This window comes from Pollachius pollachius (assembly GCF_949987615.1).
Source record: "Pollachius pollachius genome assembly, chromosome: 18".
Classification (NCBI taxonomy): domain Eukaryota; kingdom Metazoa; phylum Chordata; class Actinopteri; order Gadiformes; family Gadidae; genus Pollachius; species Pollachius pollachius.
Genome location: NC_136951.1, coordinates 8777392 through 8805053, shown reverse-complemented (window position 1 = coordinate 8805053; position 27662 = coordinate 8777392). Strand labels below are relative to the sequence as shown.

The 27662-nt window shown below is 50.2% G+C and overlaps 1 protein-coding gene across 13 annotated transcripts; it reads left to right on the top strand.

Annotated features, from left to right (window-relative positions):
* The first annotated feature begins 1116 nt into the window (after positions 1 to 1116).
* On the top strand, positions 1117 to 27382 carry prrc2b (proline-rich coiled-coil 2B). Of its 13 annotated transcripts, none has more exons than XM_079755627.1 (31): positions 1117 to 1262; positions 4856 to 5033; positions 5340 to 5514; positions 6296 to 6398; positions 6638 to 6701; positions 6816 to 6959; positions 7291 to 7667; positions 8188 to 8318; positions 8418 to 8584; positions 9300 to 9387; positions 9975 to 10146; positions 10884 to 11289; positions 11518 to 11813; positions 12728 to 12926; positions 13872 to 14076; positions 14745 to 16907; positions 17487 to 17632; positions 18084 to 18184; positions 18423 to 18564; positions 18848 to 18924; positions 19535 to 19834; positions 20127 to 20228; positions 20493 to 20673; positions 21007 to 21146; positions 21518 to 21648; positions 22145 to 22385; positions 22717 to 22866; positions 23271 to 23359; positions 23504 to 23576; positions 24058 to 24261; positions 24760 to 27382. In XM_079755627.1, exons 2-31 carry the CDS (start codon positions 4919 to 4921, stop codon positions 24949 to 24951), a joined length of 7074 nt encoding a protein of 2357 aa, XP_079611753.1. In that variant the 5' UTR covers positions 1117 to 1262; positions 4856 to 4918; the 3' UTR covers positions 24952 to 27382. The 13 variants fall into 13 exon arrangements, with proteins under 13 accessions (XP_079611753.1, XP_079611758.1, XP_079611757.1 ...); XM_079755632.1 differs by having other exon boundaries at positions 17484 to 17632; positions 21007 to 21104; positions 21521 to 21648; positions 23271 to 23350; positions 24763 to 27382; XM_079755631.1 differs by having other exon boundaries at positions 17484 to 17632; positions 21007 to 21104; positions 21521 to 21648; positions 23271 to 23350.
* Positions 27383 to 27662: the final 280 nt, after the last annotated feature.

Below are 27662 nucleotides of genomic sequence, written 5' to 3'. Positions count from 1 at the left end.
GTTCAACAGTACAACAGCACTGGTATGCGGTTAAGTTTACATTCAAAATAACTGACCTTTCTCTTCTTCGAGTCCTCCCTAAGGATGCAGGAGAACAGGAAAATCGTGTTGTTATACAATCATCTTTATTATTATGTATGTTGAAATATGAGTTATTATATGAGTGTTAAATGATTATATGTTTTGCAATTAATTGAAAGAGTCCCTATTTTACCACCAGGTATGAGACTGACTAGTCATATAAACCATTTCAAAATTGATATAATTGTATAATCACAAGTTGGAGTGTCTACAACGTCTAGCTATCTGTCGTACATCGAGGTTGACACTACCGATTGTGATGTCACAAATAGGTCGACTTTGAAACGTCATTTGCCTCATTAACATCACCCCTGGTGGTAAAAAAAAATAGCTTAAATAAATGGCATCGCCTAGGCATCGATTGCTTACATGAGATAAGGACCTGCTGCAAAGCATCATATTCTTTGTGACCTGAAGTTCTTGTCTATTTTGATAATTATGACCACCACTCGAGATCCTCTGGAGTCTTTGGAAATTTCTAGGCTCAGATCCAAGAAATTCAGTAGTTTTGAAATGTTGGTTCAACGTGCTTGAAGCGGAGGGAAAAAATGTGACCCATAACTGTATGTCTTGCATCATAGACCTCTCACTTTGATCAAAATATACATTTTTAATACAATGTGAGAGTTTGTAAAATAATTGAATAGAAATACATACATTTTTCCATTTGCCATTAAATGTGTTTATCTGAATGGATAACATATTATATACTTGACACAAATAAGACAGCCTTTAACCTATGAACATGTTATTTCAGTAACCAGCAAAACAATTGTCTTTCATGTCCATCTTGTGCTTGGCTTTATTTTAGAGCATGCTTTTTTCCCTGCCATTGGATTTAAACTCTTTTAAAACGTAATCTCTTTAACATGTGTGTATTTATTTCCAAATACTTCACACTGACTGGATGTTAATTTGTGTGAACTACAACCATTAGGGGCAGTATTGCTGACTTTACGTCCTATAGTCCGCCTACGTTTTTCTTTACGGATAAAGCAGTCTGGAGACCCTCTCCACTCCCAATCTCATTTCTAGGCCGGGTTAGTCCCAGCAACAGCGCTGTTTACAAGAGAGCATACGACTATACAGCTGTACAATCGCCATCCATCCTTTTAAGAATTACACTTTTGTGGATATACACCAATACCATTCATCTGGAAATATATAACGTCAACCAAACGGTGAGTTATGGATTTGTTTTAACGTATAAATGTCCGACATTTTTCGCTTTCCTCCGGCTTCTCTTTTTTATTGTGGCTTTGTTCTGAGCGGCAGCCATTTTTAATCGCCTTGTCCTGTCTTTCCATCGCCTTCTTCCGACGCACTCAAAGCCTATAAACGTATAATTTGCATTGCATGTACTACACATATAGCCACAATTACCGTAGAATATAAAACGATCAGTTGTCCTGCAAAAAACGATGTATTATCGGCGGTCGGGTTTGATTCGTGGCTCAGTAAAACACCGGAACTTTTAACCCAGTTGCCCTAGTTGTACAACAAGCTGAGGCTGCGTTTACGGTCGATGCTCAATCACTCGATTCTGTGTTTTTCGGGAAACTAAAAAACAAATGATACAGCTTTAGGTGTCCACTGTCTACCTGTCATTATATGTGCCGCTATAGTTGTGTCCTACGGCAACAGTGACATGTACACGGAGCTGTTTACATCGCCCTTCTCCCTCAGTACCGGAGCCTCCACGGAGGCTCGCTTGCGGACAGAACGTCCTAGGGCCTTGTTGATGTTCGCTCCCATCAGGATCTCTGAACGGGTACTGATCCCATTAATCGGTACCCCGGTGGTGGACTCCGTGGTTCACTCTGAGGTATCATAACACTAGTCCTCCCCCCCCCCCCCCACCCCATTTGGTGTTTTTTTCGCCCATCTTGCCCGGTGTCCGTTTCATGGAGCTCGGATGAACGCTGGGGTTTTGACGTGACGATCGTCCGCTTTCAGGGAGGTCAAGCGGGCTGCTAGGGCGGACAGACTCCCGCAGAACCGAGCTGGACGGTCGACGTTTTTCATGGCATTGTGTTTTTCTTATCGCATTTTATTTCGATTTGAGGATGCTTGTTAATAAGTTTCCATGCTGAGGCAATGAGCCGCAATGGCGTCCCTCTGATTTGAACTTGGTGAGCGTCAACCCTTGGCATTTTTTGGGCTGAAACAAAACCCTTTTTCGGTCGAAATCATACTGTTGTGGGTGATGGTCTCGGCCTTTATTGCTGGAACCGTTTCGTTTTTAAAGGAATCCTTGTTTACATGCATCTGTCGTTATTTATTGAACGCTCTATGCTGATATTGTTTGAATGGGGCTGGCTTTGAAGTAAGTGGTCTTTGTAAAATATCAGCGATGATCAGTTGGAAAATAACTATACACTTGCCTAGAAATCGAGAAGATCATGAAATGTCATATTTTGTAATCTGGCTTTTTAATTTAAATAAAATTGTAAGCACTTGGTCATCGTGACCATTCACGGATCCATGATCGGGCCTTTAAAGCACAGACCGGAGGCACGTCAATCTGTAATGGCAACATTATGTCAATTGTAATTTGCAGCCATGCAAGTACACCATTACAACAGTTTCAATTTGAATAAGTCTAACCCCATTTAGGCTTGGAAATCATTTTTATTTGATCCCAACATGCTGTTAAATTTGAGAGGCATCTGTAACGGTTACAGTAATATAGGCCTCACTGTGCCAATACATCATCATTTTACCAATCGTTGACCAGTCGATTTACCATTCAATTCTACCCCATAGCCTTTGTAACATTAAATCTCGACCAGATATGGCTGGCAAGCTGGTTGTTTACCAATGGTCCAAAAATCTATGCTTTTTGTCTCTGCTCCAATGCACGGGCCAGTTCTTGGATAAACATGATTAAGAAGACCAATATATTTAAGGATGGTTCACCCAGTTCAAACTAGCCAGGGATTCCCCTACTTCCCACTAACTTCCCTGACCTAAGTTATGGGTGGAATATGAAAAAAATCTGAAAGGCTGTGTGTAGTTTGGTTGTTGAGTATTCATGTAGGCTACAGTTGCTAGTTGCAGTGATGAAGAGACACTTGAGGGAAGGAATCTAAAGTCACTGTACAAGTAATTTAAAAGAGTGGTTCGAAATCCATGCCACTGTGTAATATATTTTTCTAAATGACCAACTATTTATCTATATTTTTTAAGATGATAATATTTCCTAAAATTATAGGGTCTGACACTAAGTTCCATCTTGTGTCAACTGCCAGAATACATATTTTCCAAATTCACTTTTAGGTCTCCTTTTTAAGATGGTAAAACCCATTGGTTCTTTACCTGGGATAAACTTGCAGAGGGTCAATTTCTTTACTTTTCAAAGATATTCTGAGACACTAATGTAATCTCTGACTGTGCAAATGTATATAATTTTTTAACCCTAAAGGTGGTTTGTTTGTAGTTGCAATTAAGAACCACTCTTCTCTACCACAATTGATGGTACATTTCAGAAATGATTTGGACCACTTTGAACCACAGGCATGTAACTATGACTGCTGGCATAATTTTAGGCTTTTTCCCCCAGTGTACAATCTGATAAATGTTGCCAAAATCATGTGTCTCCCACAGAAACAATGGACAAAATCGAAATCTCTGACATGATTTATCTGACAACAACGCATTTCACCAATCCCATAATGTTCTTTTGGGCTCACAACGTTTATGAATATTCACCACTGACTTCAGAAATTTGATACATAAAAGAGCGCAATCGTAGCTCCCTCTGGAAATTATTGATGGATTTTGGAAACAATCTTTGAGATTGTGACCCAAAATGATTACTGTGAAATCATGGCTAAATCCAGACCTTTAGCAAGGCGTGCAGGGAAAAGTTGTTAATCTGCTCGATATAGATTTGACAATACGTATTGGTGGGGGTGTTGGTCAATGGAGACGCCACGCACCTGTTTTGATGGATGGCCAGCATAATGGATTGGCAGGTGTCGGACAGATTACTGCTTCACAATCTCACCAATCATATTTTTATTATACTGTCCTTAATACCTACCCGTACTGCCAAGTCTTTGTTTGCTGAATGGAATTCCTGATTTATTGGGCAATTTAATATCGTTCTTTTATCAGCATCGGCACGGCTCTTTTCAATGTAAACAACAGGTTTATTATTTTAATTTTACAAGTAGTCCCATGCAGACAACACTTAATCGTCATGGAAACCAGCTCGGCATTCCACAGCAAATTCTTACGGTCAGTGTAGGTGGTGCTGATGCAAAGATACTTTTGTCCCGCCAGTTCTATTGTGATGCAGCGCTAAGAGTTTTGTCACCCTGATGATGAGGAGCAAACGTCCTGTCGGTCCAGAGAGGGGTAGAGTCGTGAGTTAGATCGGTTGTTCTTGTCTGCATCATGTTGCCAGGCAGCGTGGCGGAGCTGAGAGACTGAGTCGGACGGGTTAAGGTATATGTCGGGTGCCTTGGATGTTCTGTCTTGAAGGGATGGTTGGAAAAAAGTTGTGGACTCGGGGAATCTAGTGTTCTCATACTCCAAATGTTGGAAAGTGTTTGCTCCCTTGGCATGACAATAATTAAAAAAATGCTTTCTATAAATGCACTGATCACTTTCTATAAACCTCAACGCCCAGATTTGACGCACGGGACCCAAAGATTCTAAGCCTTAAGTTCTGTATCGCGGTGCAAAGCCTTTGAGGCTCGTTGGTGGATCCCCTGAAATATCTCGTCTGCCCATGGTTTTTGATTTGTTTTCTCTTGTTTCCTTACAGATTCAGAAGGCACTAGGGAAAGACGCAACAAAAAATTTCCATACTCGATGACATTACATCGCAATGTCCGATCGTTTGGGGCAAATAACCAAGTCCAAGGATGGGAAAAGCAAGTACTCCACACTCAGTCTATTTGACAAGTACAAGGGAAAATCAATAGAAACTCAGAAAAACGCAGGTAAGACATCAAGCTGGTGACGTTGTCACAGTGTTTGTTTTGTTGATAACGACCCCGCAATCCAACAGGATTCTCTTCCCGAGCGCATTGCAAATTTATATTATTATTATTATTATTAACATATTCTATAATATCCCAGTGTCATTTTTTTATTGTTCCGACTGGCACAGTAATACTTGTTACATTTACTTGTCCCTCTGCCACCCCCCCCCCAAACGTTAGTATACTCGTGCACTGCTTCTTTTTCGTGACCCGACCTCATTCCCTGTTGCCTTCCCTCCCTGCGTTGCGATTGGCCCCCGGCAGTTCCGCGACATGGCTTACAGAGTCTTGGCAAAGTGGCCGCAGCCCGGCGTATGCCCCCACCCGCTCACCTGCCGAGCCTGAAGTCTGAAAACAAAGGAAACGACCCCAACGTCATTATTGTGCCCAAAGACGGAACAGGATGGGCAAACAAGCAGGAACAACCGGATCAAAAGAGGTGTGTGTGTGTGTGTGTGTGTGTGTGTGTGTGTGTGTGTGTGTGTGTGTGTGTGTGTGTGTGGTCAAAGCTCACATTGTACAAATGCATCACGTGGCCGGGTCAGGGTCGCCACTCATTCCATGGTCTTGCCCTGGTGAAGTAGGATCTTGGCAAAGAATGTAGGGGAAAATAACACTGACGGCATACAGCAAACATGAAGGACGAGGAGGCCACCAAGAAGGAATTCGTATTCAACTGTAATTTTCCATCATAGGCAAAAACATGGACCATTTATTAGTTTTTAATGTACTCGTTGGACCATTTATGTAGCCACCGAGTACACCAACCTTGACAGATTGTGGGGTTTGCTGGTGCAGAGAAGTGGATGGATGTAAGGGAAAGGTTCCTGACACAGTCTGCTACCTGATGATTCACTCATTAGATGTGAACTCTCTTTTTATCTTCATACTGGCATCAATGAAGACATTGAATCGATGCCGGTGTGGATCTAGGAGTAGAGAGGATGTTTCATCAAACTAGTGAAAAGAGGTCATATAAAGGTGCACTGATTTTGAAGTGCCTATAGGAAGAAACCCATGGCTCAACGAAGGACAGAATATTGGATGCCTTTTTAATATCGTTGGGTCCCTTTTTGTCTTTGGAAAAAAGGCGAGAAAAATAATTTGTTTTGACTAAAGTGACTGCTGCAACGGACAGTAACAGGGGGCAGGTTTACTTTTGGTGTTTGTCTTTTCTTCTGAGTTGCATGCAACTGATATCATTTTTTTTTTGGTTCCAGTTCTATTGCGTTAACAGCACAGCTGCCGGAGTTGCAGCCGCAGCTGGCTTCACAGAAGTCCGTTTCCAATCTTCAGAAGGCCACGCCAGTAGCCAGCCAGGAGGTCAGTTTTCCCCAAGTCTGAATTGGTTCCCTCTTTGCAGTACTACCACTGTATTCCTGTATGTTATTGTAAAAGTACTTAATTTCCGAGCAGCAAGTGATCGGCCCTCAATTTGACGATACTATATTACGTTAACCATTCACATCATAGACAGCCTTGAATTTGAAGAAAAGGTTAATTCAGGTTGAGCCCAAGGGTTCCTGAGCTGACCTTAATCAAAATGTGTTCAATTTCCATAGAGCACAAACACAGGTGGACCGAAGCAATGGGCCCAGCTAAATGGAAAGGCGAAAGAGCTAGATGGTAAGTCACCTTTTTGTGTGGGTGTGGGTCTGTGTGCTCTCTCTAGGGCCCCTACTTAATTGGACACCTTTTTAGACAAACTTTCTAAGCGTTCTGTCCACATTTCCTGTGCAGGTTCAAGGGTCTTAAACCGACTTCAGCCCTTCTCTCACGAGGAATTTCCCACGCTGAAGGCCGCTGGGGAACAGGACAAGGCTGGCAAGGAAAGAAGCGTCTTCGATCCGTCGTATGGGCCCGGACCAAGCCTCCGCCCGCAGAGTGAGTCCCCAGCCTTTTTACCCAGCATTCATGGCAAAGCAGTGCAGGGCCTTGTATTGACTAGGGGCGGTCGACTCGCAGCCCCGATGGCGCTGTGTTTTTGGTGTCAATTACCCATCGGGTTTAGTATCCTCGAGCAAGATGCCCCTGCCTGCTGCTCGATAACACGTACCTGAATTCACCGAAACCGGATAAACGTGGCTGCTGAATTGCATTTGATTTAAAAATATGTTTATATTGCGTTGGTTTTGTTTTCAATTACCCCGCAAAGGCACACGATAAAGTCCACTTTGTTTTTTCATGAGTCCGATGCTTGTCCACGTTCCTCCAGATGTGACGAGCTGGAGGGAGGGTGGTGGCAGGAACCTGCAGCCCTCCTCGCCCCTTGGTCCGCCAGCCGACCCCGAGGGCAAGCCCCCCGCCGCGGCTGAGACCGGCGCCTCCCCTGCCCCCCCCTCCTCCGTCCCCTCCTCCAACTCCAACTCCTCCTCCTCCAACGCCGCCGTCTCCTCTGCCATCGCCCCCGGCATCTCCACCTCCTCCTCCTCCTCCCACTCGCTGGTCCCGGCCCAGCCCGCTGTCCCCGACCCGAAGGAGATCTCCCTGCGCCCCGCCCAGCCCCTTCGGAGGACGGTGGTCCCCACCGCCCTGCAGCACCAGCTCCACCACACCTCCAACGCCGTCTACCACGACATGCTGCCTGCTTTCGTAAGTGCCGCAGTGGTCTGCATAGCGAAAACTCGAATCTAAGTGTCCAAAGACTGATTGTGTTATTTAGAGGAGCCCTTTGTAACCCTAAAGGCAGAGTGTTTTAAATGTTGTTTAATTAACGAGTGCTCGCTCCTCTCTTGGCATGGTCTTTTTCTCCGTTCCACATTCACTTTCGGCCCATCTCCCTTGAGCCCATTAAGAAAAGCACCTGTATTCTCTTTGAAGACTCTTATAACGCACAGAATCAACATTTTGCTGTGTGCCTCAAAGTGCTTGCATTTGACTGCGTGCATTCAAAGCCGTATCAATACTTAAAAGAACGAAGTCCCCGTGCACAGCCTTTTGATTCTCAGGTGCTGGTAATGTGCAGTTAACAATAGTATATCCATTCAAAGAAGTGTAAAATAACCGCACACTGGTATAAGCTGATGAGCTGATTTATTTTGTGAACAATCAATACTCAATACTTGTTTGCCGTGTCAACTCTCTTGATTGTATTCACGTCCCCGCCGATCAGATGTGTTCCAAAGACACGCGCGAGACCCCTGGGGCCGCCGACATCGCCCCCGTTGCCGCGGTGACGGCGCCCGCCCGATTCGACAACAGGCCCGTCCGCCAGAACTTCACCAACGCTTCAGAGCACGTCAAGTACGTCCAACTCCTGAAACGTTCACCTCCCTGTTCAGTTTCCTACACTCTTTCTGCTTGGAGCGCGGTCCGACCTTTCCTCCTCCTCTCCGTCCGCAGCGGTGACGTGCGCCGGGGGGAGACTCGCTTCGTACGAGCCCCCACTCGCCTCTCTTCCCAGCCCATCCGCCGGCCCGGAGAGAGACCCCCACGGCCCGCCATCATCAACCCCGAGGACCTGAAGGATCTGGACGAGCTGGACGTCAACTGTGAGGACGGCTGGGCAGGTACGCTGATGACTCGTTGTGGGGTGGCTCCAAGATGGGAAAAATCATAATCCCCGTTATTTTGGTCAATGTTGAAATCACGATTATTCAAACGATTATTTTTGAGTTTGAAAATATGTTGTATTTATTCAGCATGTCTCTCCCAAAAAGAACTTTGGAACTGAGAACTTTGAAATTTCGCCTTAAAAAAATACACAAAATGGTGAAAAAGGAAATGTTCCAATCTAAAATAATAAACAGATATGTATCCAGCAAAATTAACATAATCGAAAATTAATTAAGCTTAATTGTTTGATCGTTTGGCGCTAAAATCGAAATCGCGATCATAATTCGATTAATCGCCCAGCCCTAACTGGTTTTGTCTAGACCGCTGGCCAGGGCCAAACCAATGGTTTCCGCCCTCCTCCTCGTTCTGTTTAGTTTATTTAAAGGTGGGCGTACATGGTTCGCGCTGATCCAATTTGCGTGTGAGGGAAATGATTAAGACCTCATGATGTTACTGTTGAGGTTATTTTTGTAGAGCTGTGGAATAGAGTTATTTGTGTCTGGTAAGTGTTTGTTCTTGCTCGTAAAATTATGTTTTCATCATTCGTTGCAGTCATCTGTGAAGCTCAAGCCATTACAGTCAAACGCGTGCATAAAGTAATGCAATGTAACTAGTTTATACAGTTGGAATGTATCCTCCAATTTACTTTGTAACTTTCCCCCCCCCCAGGACTTCACGAAGAGGTAGACTACGGAGAGAAGCTTAAATTCAGTGACGATGAAGAGGAACATGGCGCCAATAAGAAGGGCAAGATGTGGTGAGTCTTCGTACCACGCCGAAAAAACCAAATCGAATTTGCATAAGCTGCCGAATTACGGCCTAACACGGCCACTTGGACAGATTACACGCCTGTCGTGATAGAAGCCCAATCGGCGCTTTGATTTGGGCCATTTTATCTGTGGAAAAGAGACAATGTTGAGTTCAGTGTTGGCATGCTGGGGTAGGGCTGGGGCACTGCGATGATGGAAAAAATCATAATCACGATTATTTTGGTCAATATTGAAATCACGATTATTCAAACGATTATTTTTGAGTTTGAAACATGATGCAATTATTCTGCATTTCTCTCCTAATATAAACTTTGTAACAGAACTTCAATTTAAAAAGTGTACAAAATCTTCAAATCAAAAATATTATAAAAAGTATGTATCCAGCTTTTCTTCAATTTCTATAAACCATTTAATGGATAAAATTAATATGCTTAAAACAAAAATCAACTTGATTATTCGTTTGGAGATTCATTTAATTGCACCGCCCTATGCTGGGGCCATGGTGCCTAACTGTCGCTCTTAGTTAATCGACGGGTATGTCCCCGTACTAAACGCGCCGTCCCTCGGTTCCCAGGGCCGAGTGGGAGCGCCAGAGGGCCAGCCAGCGAGACCGGCAGGCCTCCGTCAGCTCCAACGACGGGGCCTACCTCCACGAAGCCGCCGAGGACATCTACGCCCAGCACCACTCCCACCACGCCGAGCCCCAGAGAAAAGTCAACGGAAAATACTCCCCCGCCGAAACCCAGGTACACACACACACACTCAGTCACTGACGGTTGGATTCATGTCTTCATTTCACTGCGGTTTAAGCATGGCCATAACGAAAAGTATCATGATCATGAGTGGCTTTTTAAAGATCCGGTATAAATGTTGTATCTCCTTGCGTCACCCATGTTTGTGGCTGTCGAGGGGAATGGCAGAACCAGCCTAACAGGGCCACAGTGTGTTTTCGCTCTCTCCACAGTGAGATGCTATTGTTAATTAGGACAAATGACCTTGCAGTTACCATGGTTATGGATGTCTCCTTCTCTGCTTGGCAACATATTGTATAAAAAAAGAAATGGTCAAAGTTGAACACGCACAATGCCGGTGTTCAAAAGGGTCGTCGTTTCATGCACACAATCCTTCAAAACCACACACATTGGGCGTGTTTTCCCATTTTAAATCACTATTTTAATGAACACAAGCTTGACAAGATGGATGACCTAATCCCTGATCACTGTTCAGCCTCCCTTTTATTGGGATCCTCCAAATATAACCTTTTTAAATTACTTTTATCCCCTACCCCCATATTTCAATATCCTGTTCACCTTTTATACTACTACACAACAGTAGACAATTACACACTGCAGCGCCAGAAACCAATGTCATTTTGCCTTGTGCGTAAACCAAGGAATACTGCTAAGACACATTGCGGGACACAGTGTGTGACCAGGGAACCCACCAGGCTGACCAGGTTTCACCCTAACCTCTCCCCCCCCAGGCCCCGCAGAAGAGCTCGGCCCCGGGCCCCGCCGTCGCCCCCCACCAGGCGGAGCCCCTCGAGGACCAGGACGACCACCTGCACCCCGCCCAGCCCGCCGCCGCCGCCGCCGCCGCCGCCCCCAGGGCCAAGTTCGTGTCCCCCGAGCTGTCGGAGGCGGTGGAGCGCGCCCGGCGCCGCCGCGAGGAGGAGGAGCGGCGCGCCCGCGAGGAGCGGCTGGCCGCCTGCGCCGAGAAGCTGAAGCGGCTGGACGAGAAGTTCGGCAAGACGGAGCGCCAGACCTCGCGCTCCGACGACGGCAGCAGGGACGGCGAGGGCAAGGAGCCCGCCGCCGCCGCCGCCGCCGCGTCCCCCAAGAGGGAGCCCAGCAAAGCCCACCCGGACAGTTGGCAGTACGCCACGAAAGGTGAGACGGGGCTGCCGGTCGACCTGTATTGTGGGGCAACACGGTCTAGCGGTTAGCGGGTTTGGGGCATTTATTTGTTCATTCAATAAATAAAACCGAGCCAGATTAAGACTCTGAGTCAACACCCTCTCTATCGCCCATACGATGAGGTGCGGACCAAAGGGACACAAAGTACTCGCTGTACAAGAATAATGTAATCATTTTCTTTTGACTGGCCCCTTCCCACAGAGGCCAGCGAGTGTCCCCCGGACCACTCCCCCGGCTACGAGTACCGTGAGGAGCCCTGCTTCCCGGCCTACCGTGCCAGCGAGGACGACGCACCAGAGCCCACGTCCCCGCTGAGCGACAGCAGCGCCGGGCGCCAGACCTCCAAGCCCATCGCGCCCCGCTTCCAGAAGCAGCAGCCCACGCCCCCTCCGCCACAACAGCCGCAGCACCAACAACAACAACAACAACAACAACAGCAGCAGCAGCAGCAGCAGCAACAACAACAGCAGCAACAACAACAGCAGCAGCAACAGCAGGTCAGTCCTTTTTTATTTGCTGTTTTGGGGCGGGGGGTTAAATGAGTGTCTATCAAAAATCTGTCAGTGATCAGTGACAGTGATCAATGGAGAACGAGGAGGGAGCATGAAAAACACAAGTAAGGAGGAGCCTCCATTTGTCATGTCGAAACGCAGGAATAGACCTGGGTTACCAAGGAAAATGGGGCCCCTTTCAAGTCCATGATGCCCCTATCCCATGCTTAAAAGATGGGGTAGGCAATTTGGAAATGCCAGTTAGATTTAGGAAGTGTCCAACCAGAAGAATCCCAACCCTCCCTGATGGCCTCCCTCCAAAGCCACTCCCCCAAAACAAGGAGCTAGCCCTGCTTTAGTGATGGGTCTGCTCAGCCCTGATGGAAGCTCCGGTCATGCACAATGATGAGTACACACAGGTTGCTGATTTAGGGAGGACGACAGACCTGTTAGCTATCCAATCATATGATTCAGGACCCAAAGTATCATTGGACTGACTTATTCCAGGCCTGCAACAGCCAGATCTTATATATTTTTTATTATTTTTAAATTATTGAAAGCTGTCAAGATGTTCAGAAATGTAAGCAGAATTGCTTGTGAAATAATTTGCTTACACTAGCATGAATATCTCGGTGGAGCAAGGGAAAAGTCCTGCTCGGGGCTGGCAGAGCTGGCATGTGCAGGGGAATCCATCCAGTCGGTATAGCCACAGTTAAATAATTCAAGTATCGGTATTATTCAATAAATAATACAGCTATTCCCTCACACTGACCTGGCCAGCTTTTTGTTTTTATTTCTTTCGTTGTTTTTTCGGACGTGTGCATTTTAGGATGTGTAATATGTTGAAGCTGAAGGCCCAACGTTACAGACGATCCTTTCCTTGTACCGCATGTCCTGACCTGTGTGTCTTTCTTCTGCAGGAGCAGGTGTACAAGATGCAGCACTGGCAGTCGAGCCACTCGGCCAGCTCTGGCTCCAGCCACCCCCAGCGGGGCTACTACCCCTCCCACGTGCTGGGCTTCGACCCCCGCTGGATGATGATGCCCCCCTTCATGGACCCCCGCATGGCCCCGGGCCGGTCCCCTGTGGACTACTACCCCAACTCTGTCCACTCTTCAGGTAGGCACCGGCCCATCGGGTTCCTGCTTCTGGCTGGTGGAAGGCAGGGGTGGACGGGGTAGTCTGGGAAAGTTGTTTCAAGGAGGAAAGACATAGGAAAGCACGAGCGTGGTTATTGTTGATGAGATGAACAAAGCGATTTCACAAGCTTGAATAGAAAATGATGTTCATCTGAAAAATTTCGGATGGACATTTTAAAATGTTTATTGTTTTCAAATAATAAACAAAATAGGACCGTGAAGGATACATTTCATTCCTTAAAGGGGTAGTTAGGAATTTTGGACATGGGGCCTGATTCCCAAGTTAGCCTTGGTGTTCTTTATCATTGGAGACAGATTAACACATTTCATTCAGTCCTTCGAGTTCGCTCGTGCTAGGCTAGCGCACGGCAACGGGCAATTCTAGCCTGCTAATAAAACAGTGTTACCCACTCCACAGTACACCCGAGGTCAATCAATTATAACGCCAGACTATAGATGTAAATGTCTGTGATGATAGAATAATGTTAGAAATAAAACTTACCTCGTATCGCATGAATCATCGCATTTTGAGGGGCTACTTTCTCAGCAACAGTGGAATTTAACCTAGGTATCAGTCCGCCGCTGCCGTAGCCTACTACCAGGAATATAACACTGCTGCTGAGACACAGCAAGTCCCTCAAAATGCAACGCAAGGTTGGTTTTATTTCTAACATCATTCTATCAACACAGACATTTACATCGACCGTCTGGCGTTATAATTGATTTACCTCGGGTGCACTATGGAGTGGGTAAGACTGTTTTATTAGCAGGCTAGCATTGCCAGTTAGCTATTGCCGTGTGCTAGCCAAAATTCCGAACTACCCCTTTTAATTCTGGAATTCCGAAAGTATATAATACTTCCAAATGACAAAACCGTCATGCAACAAAGCCTAACGTTTTTTTTTTTTTTTCCCTCATCCTCTAGGAATGATGAAGCCCATGCTTCATCCAGACCACCTCAACAGTCCCGGCTCTGACGACGGCTGCCATCCCAGCATGCACCAGGAGAGGAGGGCTCCGTCCACCGAGCCCTACCCCATGTGGAACCAGGACGGCTACCCCCTGCGGAGCTTCACGCCGCCCTACCAGAGACAGCACGAGAGCTCGGAGGGCGGCCGGCAAGACGACCGGTGAGTGCGAGTCAGGAATAACGTAATATCGTACGCCTCTTTCACGACGCGCAGCTCGTGCTGATCATTTAGCGGCGAGCGTTGTAGGTGATGAGCGCCGGCGTGGAAATGCCAGCCAATCCGCCCCGCCAAATTCCCTCCACCTAACGCATGAACTATGCAGCGGCATTAACGGCGCGATCGCACACGCGTTGCACGAGGCGCCGCCGTTCGCCGCTCTGCTGTTGAGCCCCGTGAGCCAATCACGACACACTCAAGAAGGTTGTGACGGCGCACGCTTAATCAAAAGGATTAGCGAATTGGGCAGACCCACCGTGATTTCAGACCGCAGTGATCCCGGCGCAAAGGTAACGCGTATTCTCCGGGAAACGAAAAAGGCGGACTTCAACATCACGATGGTGGCGTTCCGTTAAAGGTGAAACGGCATGTCTGGTGGGCAAAACGGAAATTGCCACAGTTTACAGGAGAAAACGTAATCCGGCAATTTTACGTCTTTCATGTGTGAAAGGCGTAATGTTTGCGGTACAACAGCATGAAGTGAAACGCTCCACCCTGACCTATATTTGGAACTTTTAGCAGAAACACGCATGGTAACGTTACACTTCTGATCGCTTTATCTCTCGTCTTCGCCCCCCCTCCCCCCTCCCCCCCCCCCCCCCCACCACCAGAGGTGACCTCGGCTGCCCCCAGCAGAGCGCTTACGAAGAGAGGGCCAACGAGTGCCTGGAGCACCCCGCCGAGGACCTCCCTCACCAGGGCTACCACCAGAACCCTCGGGCCCCCGACCGGGAGCACCAGCGCCACGACCAGGGCCTGCTCACCACGGCCCAGGGCCACAGCCAGCGCTCGGACGGCGACTACCTCAAGCACGACCCCAGAGAGAAGCACGCAAAGGACGGGCCCGACCCGCGCGACGAGCCCTTCGACCAAGGCTCCAAGGACAGTTGGAGGAGGGACGGCGGCGGGCAGGCTAAGGACGGAGGCTCCGCCGGCGGCCCAGACCAGTGGGCCGACGCCGCCCCCAGCGGCGGGCCGAGCCAGCCCCCAGAGGGCGCCGGGCGCACCCTGGTCCGCAGGACCGGCCCCATCAAGAAGCCCGTGCTGAAGGCGCTCAAGGTGGAGGACAAGGAGAACGAGAAGCCCCGGCCCGAGCCCGAGGAGAAGATGGTACCGCCGTACCGCCTGGAGAAGGAGGTGCTCACCAACGTCTACGACCTGAAGAAGGACAGCCAGCCCATCAGCAGCCGGCGCGCCGCCTCGCCCGCCGTCGAGAAGCAGCAGCAGCAGCAGCACGCGGAGGAGAAACAGCACCAGCCTCCACCCGCCGCCGCCAAGCCGGAGAGGGCCATCAGCACCCAGACGGAGGACGCGCCCAAGGACGGCGGCGGCTGGGACACGGGCAGCAAGAGCAGCCAGTTCTCCAGGGACGAGGCGGAGGCCCGCGACTCCCAGGCCCCCCGGCGCAACAACTGGATCTTCATCGACGAGGAGCAGGCCTTTGCCGGGGCCAGGGGGACGGGTCGGGGGCGGGGCCGAGGATTTCGGGAGTTTAACTCGAGTGGAGGTGGACGAGGAGGAGTGGGCGGAGACAGGGAGAGAGGAGGCGGAGAAAGAGGAGGGGTAGGAGGAGGCCGCGGGGCTAAAGGGGGAGAGAACCTTCGCGGTGGCTACGGGAAGAACAACAACAACAACAGTGTTAGCAGCATCAGCAGCGGCGGGGGTCGTGGTGTGAGCCGCGGCAGGGGCCCGCCCAGAGACTTTGTCCAAGTGGAGGACGTCCAGAGGGGCAAGCCCCGCCGACGCAACGTCAGCGAGACCCTGAGCGAGACCTCGGAGTACGAAGAGCTGCCCAAGCGGCGTCGCCAGAAGGGGTCCGAGAACGGCGAAGGGTACGCGGAGCCCGCCGAGGGGGTCCGCAAGGCGGACCGGGACTCCTGGAGGTCCAACAAGACGTACCCCGAGGACCAGGCGGCCATCGACGCCAAGGAGAAGGCCAAGGCCGGCCGCGGGGGCTTCGTGAGCCGCACGCTGCCACCCAGGATGAACGCCGCCCCCGCACCCGGTGGCGGCAGCAGCAGTGGAGGATACAGCAGAGGCTTCGGGGGCCCCAGGGACATCTCCACCTGGAGGGGCCGCGGTGCCCAGTACACCGGCGCCGGGGGCCCCATGCAGGAGAACGGCTACGGCCCCGCCGCCGACGCGGCCTACCCGCGCCGGCAGGCCCCCGCGGCGGAGCGCGAGGCCCTCAAATACCCGCCCAAGTTCTCGGGCCCGTTTGCGGAGAACGGCGGCGAGGAGCGCGACGGCGAGTACTACCCGGACAGCGAGAGCGCCGACCGGCAGGCACTGAGGCGGCGCCGGCCGCCGCGCCAGGACAAGCCCCCGCGCTTCCGCCGCCTGCGGCAGGAGAACGAGCCCGGCTCTGGCCAGTGGAACAGCGAGCAGTACGCCAACGGCGGCGGCGAGGGGGGCTTCGCCAACCCCTGGCCCAACCGCCCCAAGGCGGCCGGCGAGGAGGGCTGGCCCGCCGCGCACTACCCCGCGCAGCACGGGGGCCAGGCCGAGGACTGGGAGTCGGGCTCGGAGAACAGCGACTTCGGGGACTGGAGGGAGAAGCGGGGAGGGGGGGGGCTCCAGCAGGGGCACGGCGACGGCCCCTCGGAGCACGGCGACGCCGGGGAGAAGCGAGAGATGTCCAAGAGGAGCTTCTCCAGCCAGCGGCCCCTGGTGGAGCGGCAGAACCGCAAGGGGGAGCCCGCGCTACTGGAGGGCGGCAAGGCTCCGTCGGGCAGGGCCGACAGTTGGCAGAACGGCGGGGCTCCGTGTAAGAGGTGAGTGGTGTCGGAGGGCCCGCCAGCGGCCCTTAGAGCCGCCCCTAGGGAGATTCAGAACCTGGAGAGGAAGGGAAAAAGTCGACTCGAAACGGATATTCGGACGGATGGCGTGGCCATTCCTATCAAATTCGACTCTAATAACGGCTTTTGCGTGTTACGTAGTGTGCCTTTTCAAGGTGACCTCGAAGCAGAGGGATGCCGGTATGAAGTCCTGCGTGGAGTTAAAGTATCACTCGGATGTTGTTGATGACAGAACTTTTCACTCCTTGAGCCATTGTGCGCAAGAGGCAATATATTCAGAGACGATACTTCTCACAAAAATCTTTCGTGTCAAATCTGGTCTACTACTTATGGAAAAATACCCATAGCTGTGGTTGCTAATGTCATGTTTGTCCTTGATCCTCTTGCTAAGCTGAAGTGTTTTAGCCATTTCAAATGACAAACCTTGATCACACACCCAAGTTGCCTTTCTTTCAACCGCTGTGAAACGGTCTGTCACACCGCAGTACACCGCGTGCCAGCTTCCAGCCTAACCGGTCCGTTCCCCTCCCTCCATTCTGTCTCTCTCTGCAGCAGGAGCCCCGAGGCCTACGTGGATCAGCCCGACAACAGAGAGCCCAGCGACCCCTCCGGGAAGAAGCTAGACAAGGAGCTCAAGCAGGTCTCTGGGAAATCCGACATGGCGGAGCCGCTGTCCCAGTACGACCTCAACAGCTACCCGAGTAAGTCCCTCCGAAGTGACAGGTCGTTTCAACTCATAATTCTGATAGGATTCCCGATTATACGGTTGATGTGAATAAGCTCAAGTCAAAATACAAAATATCCTTTTTGAAATATTTTTTCTGTTTTTACCTAAGCGATTCATCGTATGACAAACCCAAATAATGGGTCTGCTGCTCTTGTGCACCAGGGCTCGTGGCCCACGGTCAATGTGTGATAGTCACTAGTTTATTCTTCCCTATGGTGCCCTGGCACATGAAAAGAGCGCACAGAGGACCCATGTCCTCTGTGTGAATGGTCCATGACAGGAAAAGTGCATGCGTGCTCACTTTCGCAAGTGAAAAAAGTAGATGCAAACCTATGCTCAATAATTGGTCATATGTAATTGAATCCTGGATCCATGCATGCACATGAATTGTTTTTTTAATCTAATTTTGTAACATCATTCCACAGTTGAGAGTGAAGGCCAGGGCTCTGACTCGTACCAGGACGCCCTGTCTAAGAAGCAGCGACGCCCTCAGGACGACGACCGCAGGAGGAAGGAGCAGACCACTGTGAGACCTCATCATACATTAGTGAACAACCTATTCCCACATCCACGTCTAGTGGAACCCAGTGGTTTGGAGGGGCGATCTCTGCATTGACAGGCAGTGCCTCTATTGCAATTGTCTGGTTGAATCCGTGTTAAGGTCCCGTTCTCCTGCTCTTCTTTGGTACCCACGTTGCACGCACAGGATTAATAAAGCATGAGTGTGACGACTGTTGATAGTCAATCTTCTCCGGCTTCTTTAGGTTCCACTCAAGAGCCGACCGCTGGCCTCCAAGATGCCCCCCCGCTTCGCCAAGAAGCAGGGCAGCATGAGCATGGAACAGCAGGAGGACTCTCTGTCCTCCAACAACCTCGGCACGGAGATCTGGGAGACCAACAACTCAGGTAAGGACAAGGCGCGTGTGTGTGTATCGACCCAGGGAAACAATTTTGCTTCGGCATTTGTGGCATTTAAATTTTTTTAAATGAATCTAGATTAAGAAAATAGTAAGTAATGGCATCCTAGATTAATGTAAATGAATGTAGTTTAATTCTTTTTAGTTTCCAATGTCGTTTTAGTCCTTTTCTAACCCTTTAAGACTGGATGTGATGAGCCATTGTAAAGTATTTCCTATATATTTAAAGGAACCCCAATGTTTGCATTGCGTTTGCCACTTTCCTCCTGTAGCTCTGTCAGTGCAGTCTTCAGGAGGAGACTCCTGGACCAAACAAGTGTCCTACACAGGCAGCGAGCCCAACTCTGAGGTAAACCCATAACCTAGAACTCTGAGCCACACCTAAAGCACCCATCACCCAGAACTCTGAGCTACACCTAAAGAACCCATCACCCAGAACTCTGAGCTACACCTAAAGCACCCATCACCCAGAACTCTGAGCTACACCTAAAGAACCCATCACCCAGAACTCTGAGCTACATCTAAAGAACCCAACACCCAGAACTCTGAGCCACACCTAAAGCACCCACAACATAACCTAGAACCCTGAGCTAAACCTACAGCTCATTTCCCATGACTTTTCCAGACGAAAGGCGTGTCTTGATGGCGTGCATTGGTTTTAATTCCACACAATGCATCACAGGCACTCAAAACGGTCTGCGCTAGTAATCACCGGCACGATTGGGCTGACATTGGTACCGCATTAGCATCGGCTGATTACCTACCGGGTGTTTTCCACCACGAATTGTTACACTTTGTGCTTTACATGTATTTCGTCTGCCACCTTTTCCTTGTCTAACCCCTGACCCACCACCGTCTTGTATAACGCACCTCAGACAGTGGTAGTAGCGCGGTGTAGAGCGCCTCTGTGTGATGAACGGCCCTCTAAACGGACTCCCGTGTGGCCTGGTGCCCTCCAGGACTCTGACGCCGGGCCGGAGCAGAACAAGGAGCTCCACAAGCCCGGCCCCATCGGCAACGAGCGCTCCCTGAAGCACCGCGGCAAGGGCCCCGAGGCGTCGGAGCGCCTGGAGGGGGCGGGCGGGCCCATCAGCGCGCCCGTCAACGGCGTGGACCTCCACGGCGACCCGGGGCTGCCCGGCCCGCCCATCGAGTTCGGCGTGAGCGCCAAGGACTCTGACTTCAGCCTGCCGCCGCGCTCCGCCGCCGCGGCCGTGTCCAGCCCCGTCGCCAAGCTGCAGGACCCGCTCAACACCAACGTAAGGGGACCGCCGCCGGCTCGCCCGTAGCCAGGAGCCGCCTCGCCAAGATCTTGGCGCGAGATGAATCGAGAGGCTTTTAAGTTTAGATCCAGCGGATCTAAAGTGATGCCTCTAAATCTCAAGATGTTGTAATAGTCTTGAATCTGATAGCAGACGAGACGAAGCGTGCAGTGGTTGAAATGGCGACGGGGAGGACAGACGTCATGCGTCATGTGTCCCGTGCCCGACCAGTTTCAATGGCGCCGCAGCCGCTGTATTAACCAGAGTCGTTGTTGTCGTTGTCCCCCAGCCGGCTCTGAACCAGAGCATACCCATGCTGCGGTCCAACCACTTGCAGCCAGGCATGAACCTCAACACCATGTCCTTCCCCAGTGCCGACCTCACACTCAAGGTACGCCGAGGCTGGCCTCAGAACGGGTGCATTACAGGGAGTTAATTGTTGAGCAGGTTAGGGGCCATTATCCCAAAGAGCTCTACAGGTCGACTGGACCCAGATCCTTTCATAGGGAAGGCCTCAGCACTGGTTGTCGAAAATAATTATGCCACGTTTTGTGTGTGTGTGGCCCCTGCTTTTATCTTGAAGGGCGGTGTCGCTGAAGGGTTGAATGAGGCATTTGATGGCTCTTTAAAACATTTTTAATTCGGTGTCCCCCAGATGGAGTCGGCCCGCAAGGCGTGGGAGAACTCCCAGTCGCTCCCGGAGCAGGGCTCCCCCGTGGGGGGCGTGTCGGGCTCCCAGCCCCCCTGCTCCTCCAGCGTCAGCTACAGCTCCTTCGGGGGCGTGTCCATGCCCCCCATGCCGGTGGCCTCCGTGGCTCCCTCCATGTCCCTGCAGGGTACACTGCCCCCTGCCTTTTAATCGTTGCATTTGTCTATTTATATGAATTACTTTTTATGTCTGCTTTGTAGTTGGATTTTTTTTATCCTCACATTTGGTCCGCTTTTTGCAGTTCTTAAAAAAAAAGTATATTTTTAACGACGTGCTGTTATTTACCTTCTAATCTATGAGAGTTAATTAAATGGTTTTATCGCCATGTGATCCGAGCTCTCCTTCAGCCCTGTGTAACCCTTTAAAGATACGGCGTGTATACAAGGGGGTGGATACGGGTTAAAGTGCTCCTTGCAGTCGAACCGAACCCTTACCCCGCTGTCACCCCCCCCCTCCCCAGGTAACCACATCCCCCCTCTGTACCTGGACGGCCATGGGTTCCCCAGCCAGCCTCGCCTGGTACCCCCTTCAATGGCCCAGCAGCAGAGCTACCAGCAGGTACAGACCCGCCCTACACACGTCCTACATCAGGGCTACAAGGCAAGTGTCCGTCCGTCCGTCCAGAATGTGTGTCGAATGTTACCGTGTGCACAGGCCAACCTTTTTATTAATAATTGATGGAAAATATGGGACAAAAAGATGTGTCCTAAGTACGACCGGAGCGGAAATGTCTTGGTAGATACTGTATGCGTGCACAAGAGAGGTGACGCTGTGATGTGCACGCTTGATGTTACCTTGGCGCATCAGTGCTGATCGACAGTCATTTTAAATATTCTCATCAACGAAATCCCCTCCTTCAAGTGAAATGTTCTACATAGTAGCTGGGCGGCCTTTGGCTCTGGCCTCTTACTGGGAAGGGGCCGCCCCTAACACAAGCGCCGGGGGTAACCGGGTCCACCGCTCTCTTGCAGCAGGCCCAACAGGCCCAGCAGATCCCCATCTCCCTGCACAACTCCCTGCAGGCGCAAGCCCAGCTGGGGCTCCGGGGGGGCCTCCCCGTCTCCCAGTCCCAGGAGATGTTCAACTCCATCCCCCCGTTCAGGTGAGACCGACGGCCGTGAACGTTGGCAACCCTCTTCGATTTTTCGGTTCACATTTCTTTATTAGTGGTCATCCCTTGGATGAACCCGTCTCGTTTTTCCAGCGGGTCCTTAACAACACAAAGCACAATAACAACCTATTAACAGCAGATTTCTTGGTAACCGATAATCACTCGTTTGTTTCGACCAACCGCGTTGCTCGAGGCAGAGATCTGTAAGCGGGGCGATTGGCTAATAAAGGCCAGCCAGTACGTACAGCACTGTGTATACGGGCCACCGTAGGAACACTCAAGAGAGATCCACTCGTGAAAGCTGCGTCCACTTGCACAAAGGGGTTTCCTTTCAGTAGGAAGTCTCCGTGGCAACCCTGTGAACCAGGCTGAACTCTGCCCCGTTGGCCCTCTGGTTTCAGCCTCTGTGCTGGCCGCCTGTAGCATAGTAGGACCGCCACATCCAGGATTAGTGTTGAACCAGTCCTCCTCTTCCCCCCCCCCCCAGGTCCCAGGTGTACATGCACCCCAACCTCTCCCAGCCCAGCCCCCTGGTGCTGTCCGGGGGCGGCCAGCTCAAGGGCCCCTACTCCCCCTTCCCCGGCATGCAGCCTTCGGACATGGTGAAGTCCCAGTCGGGCTCCCACTACCAGCCCATGAACGGCAGCCAGCCCATGGTCTACGACAACCAGATGACCCAGGGCCCCGGCATGGGCTCCTCCCAGCTCATGGACTCCCAGCTCATCCAGGTGGGCGCCCCCCCCCCAAGGCCTTCAGTCAGCGTTGCACCGCTGAAACATTCTTTGATAATACGGATTGGCTGATGTGTATACATCTCTTCAAACTGTTGTGTACATACAAATAAGGTCAATGGGAATAAAGCGTCCCCTTTTCATGTTATTCAGAACAAAACATTGATTTGGCTATTAAGCCATTTTGACACCATCGACCATATTTCAGCCCATACATCGGGGCAAATCAGTCTGATGGGCTCCCACCATTCACATGCACTCGTTAAGGCATGCAGCCATGTGCCCTCGTCACCATGGAAACGGTTTGACTCCCCCTCCCTGCCCCCAGGTGGCCATGCCCCTGCCGGGCTCCCAGCTGCGCTACGGCTCGGCCCAGCAGCACCTCATCCTGCCCCAGTCCATCCAGCTGCAGCAGGGCCAGAACCTGTCCGTGGGGGCCCCGCGGCGCATGATGCCCCCCGGCTCCCAGCAGAGAGAGGTGAGCTCCGTCCTGAGCCCACTCGCGACACGCCCATTTGTGACCTCACACCAATGGGCGTGTCCACCCTGACCTATGATGGAGAGATGGCCGGTGGTCTGAGCTTGTGACACGTGGGCTTGTGAAGGGTCTTAAAATAGCCAAAGTGGTTAAAAAGTCCAACGGTGGCCTGACTGGCTGCAGCACAGTGGTCTCTGCTAATCACTTTCCTATCATTAACATGACGCTCGGGATTTGTCCTTGGGTGTATTCTCTGTTGGCGGTGTCTTAACGCCGTCTTCTTCTTTGCCTCTCCCCCTCTCGCCCTCCCTCCCCCCTCTCTCCCCCTTCGCTCCATCCCTCTCTCCCTCCCTCCCCCCTCTCTCCCTCCCTCTCGCCCTCCCTCCCCCCTCCCCCTCCCCCAGCCCTCCCAGATGGAGATGAAGGGCTTCCAGTACGCCGACAAGCCCAGCCACTCCCCGGGCCTGTCTGGAGGGTCCTACAGGTGGGCAAGGCATGGACACGAGACGTTTCTACCTCCTCCCTAGCTCAGCGGATCATTCAGAAATACCCGGGGCCGCGCTGTTGGGTGTCCCCACTGGCCCCGCCCCCACCGACGCGTCCCCAGGTGTTTATTTTCTCTCCCGTCTCTTCCCAGGCCGGGGTCCGCCAGCCCCAGTGGGAAGCCGTCGGGCCCCGGGGGCCAGCTGCCTCCACACTACACCCAACAGGTAAGGCGCACTACAACACACTGTTCTTCCCTTGGCCTGCTCTTCAGACTCTAGCCTTACGTCCCTAGATCATTTCACAAATGCATAATATAGTCCGGATCCTCTCGCTAGTATTATTTATTTTAAGCCGCGTTACCAATGGCTGCAGGCGCCAACGCCCCTGGACGCAATAGGACAGGCCGACAGCCAATCAGAGCGGCGGAACCACGTGTTGGCAGAAGCCAGCTGAGTGGTTTCTGACTGCAGGGCACTCCCCGAGGGTGCCTCTCTGTGCAGTCACACACACCTGCTGGATAAACGCTGGTGACACCAGGTCTGCTGGGAGTCTGTCCGTCTGTCAGGAGGAGCCAGACGCGTACGCCAGAGCTCATAGAAGTCGAGCTGGTAGAGTCTGGGCTGACTGGTCCATCTCGTCTGACCCCCGCCCTGTTCAACAACCCTCCCACCCGTCCCCATCTAATCCTTCTGCCCCCCCTGTCAGGTGGCCCCTCCCCAGGGCAGCATGGTGATGCACATGCGGCCCCCCACCACCGGACCCTTCCCCACCCCCATCCAGCGGCCCGTCATGCAGGTCAACAAGCCCGTGATGGTCCGCTCGCCCCCGTACCCCGGCCGCGAGCCCCCACACCCCACCGCGTCCTCGGCCCCCGAGCCCCAGATGAAGGGGCCCGAGGACTGCGTGAAGGTGAGCCACCCCATGTAAATATAGGTAACTAGATTTAATCCATTACTCTCTTCTCTCTCTCCGGGGACTCTCACCCCGCGCCTCCTCTGACCTTGACCTGGTCCATTGTGTGATCTGTTAAGTGTGTAGTAGAAACATTAATAGGAATAATCATTTCTCACGTCTGTTTTTATTTGTGGCTCATTATAACCATAAATCCATTAAAATGGGTTCATTTACCATCAGCATTTATTATACATTTTTAAGGTAGAATAGTTGTGGTCAGGATCAAGTAAAGTTACATTGAGTATAACGTAAAAAGAATGCAGTGATGAGGATGTCATTTATATCTGCTAATGCTAATTGCCACTTGTGTTACTTAGCCTTTATTTTGACCCCTTGTTGCACTGCTGAAATGAGTCCCCCCCCCACCCTTCTGCCTCCGCTAACCGGTCCCTTGAACTGCCTGTTCTGTTGCTCGGGTCCTAACAGTAGTCCACTTGCCTCTCCCTCCTGGAGCAGAGTAAGCCCGTGGGGGAGGCCCCACGCCCCGCCCTAGGGCAGGACCAAGCCCCGCCGGCCGGTGGGCCCACCAGCAGGCTCCAAGACCCCCTCCCCCCCCTCTCCTCGGCAGGCCAGGCCAAACCAGCAGCACCGCGCACCGGGGCCATCAAACCACAGGCCGCCAAGGCAGAGGAGGGAAAGGCCTAGCTGTGGTCCTCCCAGCTCCCCCCACCAACGTCCGGCCCGACGAAGAAACCCCCTCCCTGTTAATCCAAGCCCTCTCCTCCATCACCCCCCCCCCCCCCAAACCTCTCTACTCCCCGCCCACCCCACCTCCCTTCGGCAAGGGGTTGGGTGTGGGTGCTGCAGAGGCCACACATGCTGACGGGGAACCAACCCCCCCCCCTACAAAAAACTGTCTGACACCGGACACATATAACTCCACCAAACGTATAGAGATATATGATTATATATATATATATATAAATGTATACAGACACAATAGACACTCTTCGATGCAGACCTCCTCCCAAAATCTTTTATTTATTAACGCTGATGTCCTGTGTTTTTCTCTGTCCTCTCGCTCGCTGCTCTCTCGAAAAGTAGCCTAACGGGATGGAGAGGATGTATTTGTTTTTATGTTAGCTTTCTATAAAGTCGGGGAGGGGGTTGGAGGTGGCGGGGATGGGGGAAAGGCACCACACAGATTATTAACACATTTCTTTTGTTCTGCGAGCCGTCTTGCCAAACCGTAGTCTTTTTAAGTGGACTTTGCCCTCCGGACAGACTCGCCTGGCAACCGACATCCGCCGGACCCCCGAGTCTGTCGGATGTTTTCAAGAAACAACGCGGTCGAGGCAGAGGGACACCTTGCATATTAATTTCCTTTTGACCCTTTTTAGCAATTATGGAGTTGGATTTTTTTTTTTTCTTTCTTTCATGTCACCTGTTTGTCTCACTCGAGGACTTGTTCTTCAGAAATAAAAGAAATCTTAACCGAATTTTTTGACCATGTGTGTCCTCATGGCCCAAGTGAAGTGAACCTCGACAACGTCACTTGGCGAGTAAAAACCGACAGAACTGCATAAAATTGGTAGAAAAACTTTTGTTTTCCTCCAGGGAACGTGATATTTGCATAATTATTTTCTAATTCGTTGCTTGCTCTTAATGTATACCGAAGCAAAAAAAAAATACACAAAAAAAACAACTGCAAAATCAAGCAGACATTTCGGCGTAATCATATTGCTTCCATGGGATCGTCACTGGCATCGATTCAGCGTGTGCATGACCGGCTGGACGTATGCAAACTAACAGGACTCTCATTCGGGACTTGGCAAACCATTTAACGAAAAAAAGAAAAGACTTTGACAAGAAGCCGGTGTACATGATGCGACAGCGTGTGGATTTTTATCCACTCTCAAATCTCTGTGCTTGCTCTGTAGTTCTGGGTGGGGGAGGGGATTAGGTGGGGTACAACATTTCTAATGGATGTTAACCGCACACCCCAACCCTCACCCGCCTTTCCAACTAAAGATAATGGAAATGTTTGCTTTGTTGTCACCTTTCTGTTTGGGTTGTAATGAGTTGAACCTCTGTTGTTACGAGGAGTGTATTAAATGGATTATGAACCCCCTTTTCCTTTTGATCCCAAGATGAGGTTTAGCATTTTCCTTCTTTAGGGTGCCTCAGAAGACGGATGCTCTGTAATTCCAGTAGAAACCAGATCATGTGGGAATTCAGGTCATCTTGAAACAACTGAAATTTGATAATTTAGATTCTGGTCGCTCCAAGTGGCACTAGCAATAAATGCAGCCCAACTATAATCACAATCATGGTCCAAAATATATATACCTATAGTTTTCATTTTTAACAGTTGATCATAATAGGGAGAGACGTTTAGTGTTGCTTGTTGACTTTCTGTATGATCTTGGCTAAAGCTTTTTGTGAGCACTGCGATTCCAGTGGACTACGAAGGAATTTTTTGAAGTGTCTGTTCTCTTTGGAAAATGTGAATCCGTTTGCATCATTTATTCATTTTTATATTCTTTTTTTTGTAAAGGATGCTCATTTTGAGCCTCGCTTTGCCAACGTCATAACTGGTTATTAATGTTACTGCTTAGTGTAAAAGTCACTCCATGACACTACAAAAAAATGATTTATCCTTCATGACAAATGTTTCACTGGTATACCTGTAAATGCCATACTCCACTGTAAAGTCAACCTTTTTGTCAGTAAGGGGAGGTTATAAAACATGCTCTTTTTTTGGGGAAATTGTATCACTAGTTAAAAGTGGGTGTTTTAAAATGAAAAAAATACAAGGTCACTGATGTGTGCACAGATTGAACAGATTTCAGTTTGTTTTGGCTGTGTTTTTTCGCCTCTTTTAACCCTTACTGCTGAGGTCCCAGATGCTACTTTATTGTACCTGCACCAAAATGTCGCCCTGTCTATATATTTTTTTTGTACTTTCGAGATGCATATTTCATTTTATCATTGGACCAGCGCTTTCTAGAGCTGTTCCAGCGGTCTATTCTATCAGATCTTCATCCTTTACAGATATTTTTGGTCATTACTTGCCCCTTTCCTTGTTTAAAAAGAGCTTATTAAAGAAAATAAATAAAGCAGTGGTGATTTTGCAAATCTAGTCCTGTTTAGGATGTTTACCTTTTTTTTTTCATTGATGTTAAGAAGGTAAATGGTGAGACTCCATTTGTTTCTTAAAATAAATGATGAGTTTCCAGTGTTTCTGCAACCAAATCATACATTTTATTACACAAGTTTACTTGATTATGGGATTCCATTGTGTGCCCGTTTGGCTGAAGACTGAAATAACATCAAAAATATACTCATCTTTATAAATAAATATCGTAGTCTGCTTTGATAAAATAAATTAAAGTTATATTTTACAAATAGTGTAT

What these genes read in the sequence shown, in the direction of transcription:
- prrc2b (XM_079755620.1), top strand. Translation starts at nt 4,919, where the DNA reads ATGTCCGATCGTTTGGGGCAAATAACCAAGTCCAAGGATGGGAAAAGC. An exon ending in ACGACATGCTGCCTGCTTTC is followed by an intron (nt 7,668 to 8,187) that starts GTAAGTGCCGCA and finishes CCCGCCGATCAG; the next exon opens with ATGTGTTCCAAAGACACGCG. An exon ending in CTGTGAGGACGGCTGGGCAG is followed by an intron (nt 8,585 to 9,299) that starts GTACGCTGATGA and finishes CCCCCCCCCCAG; the next exon opens with GACTTCACGAAGAGGTAGAC.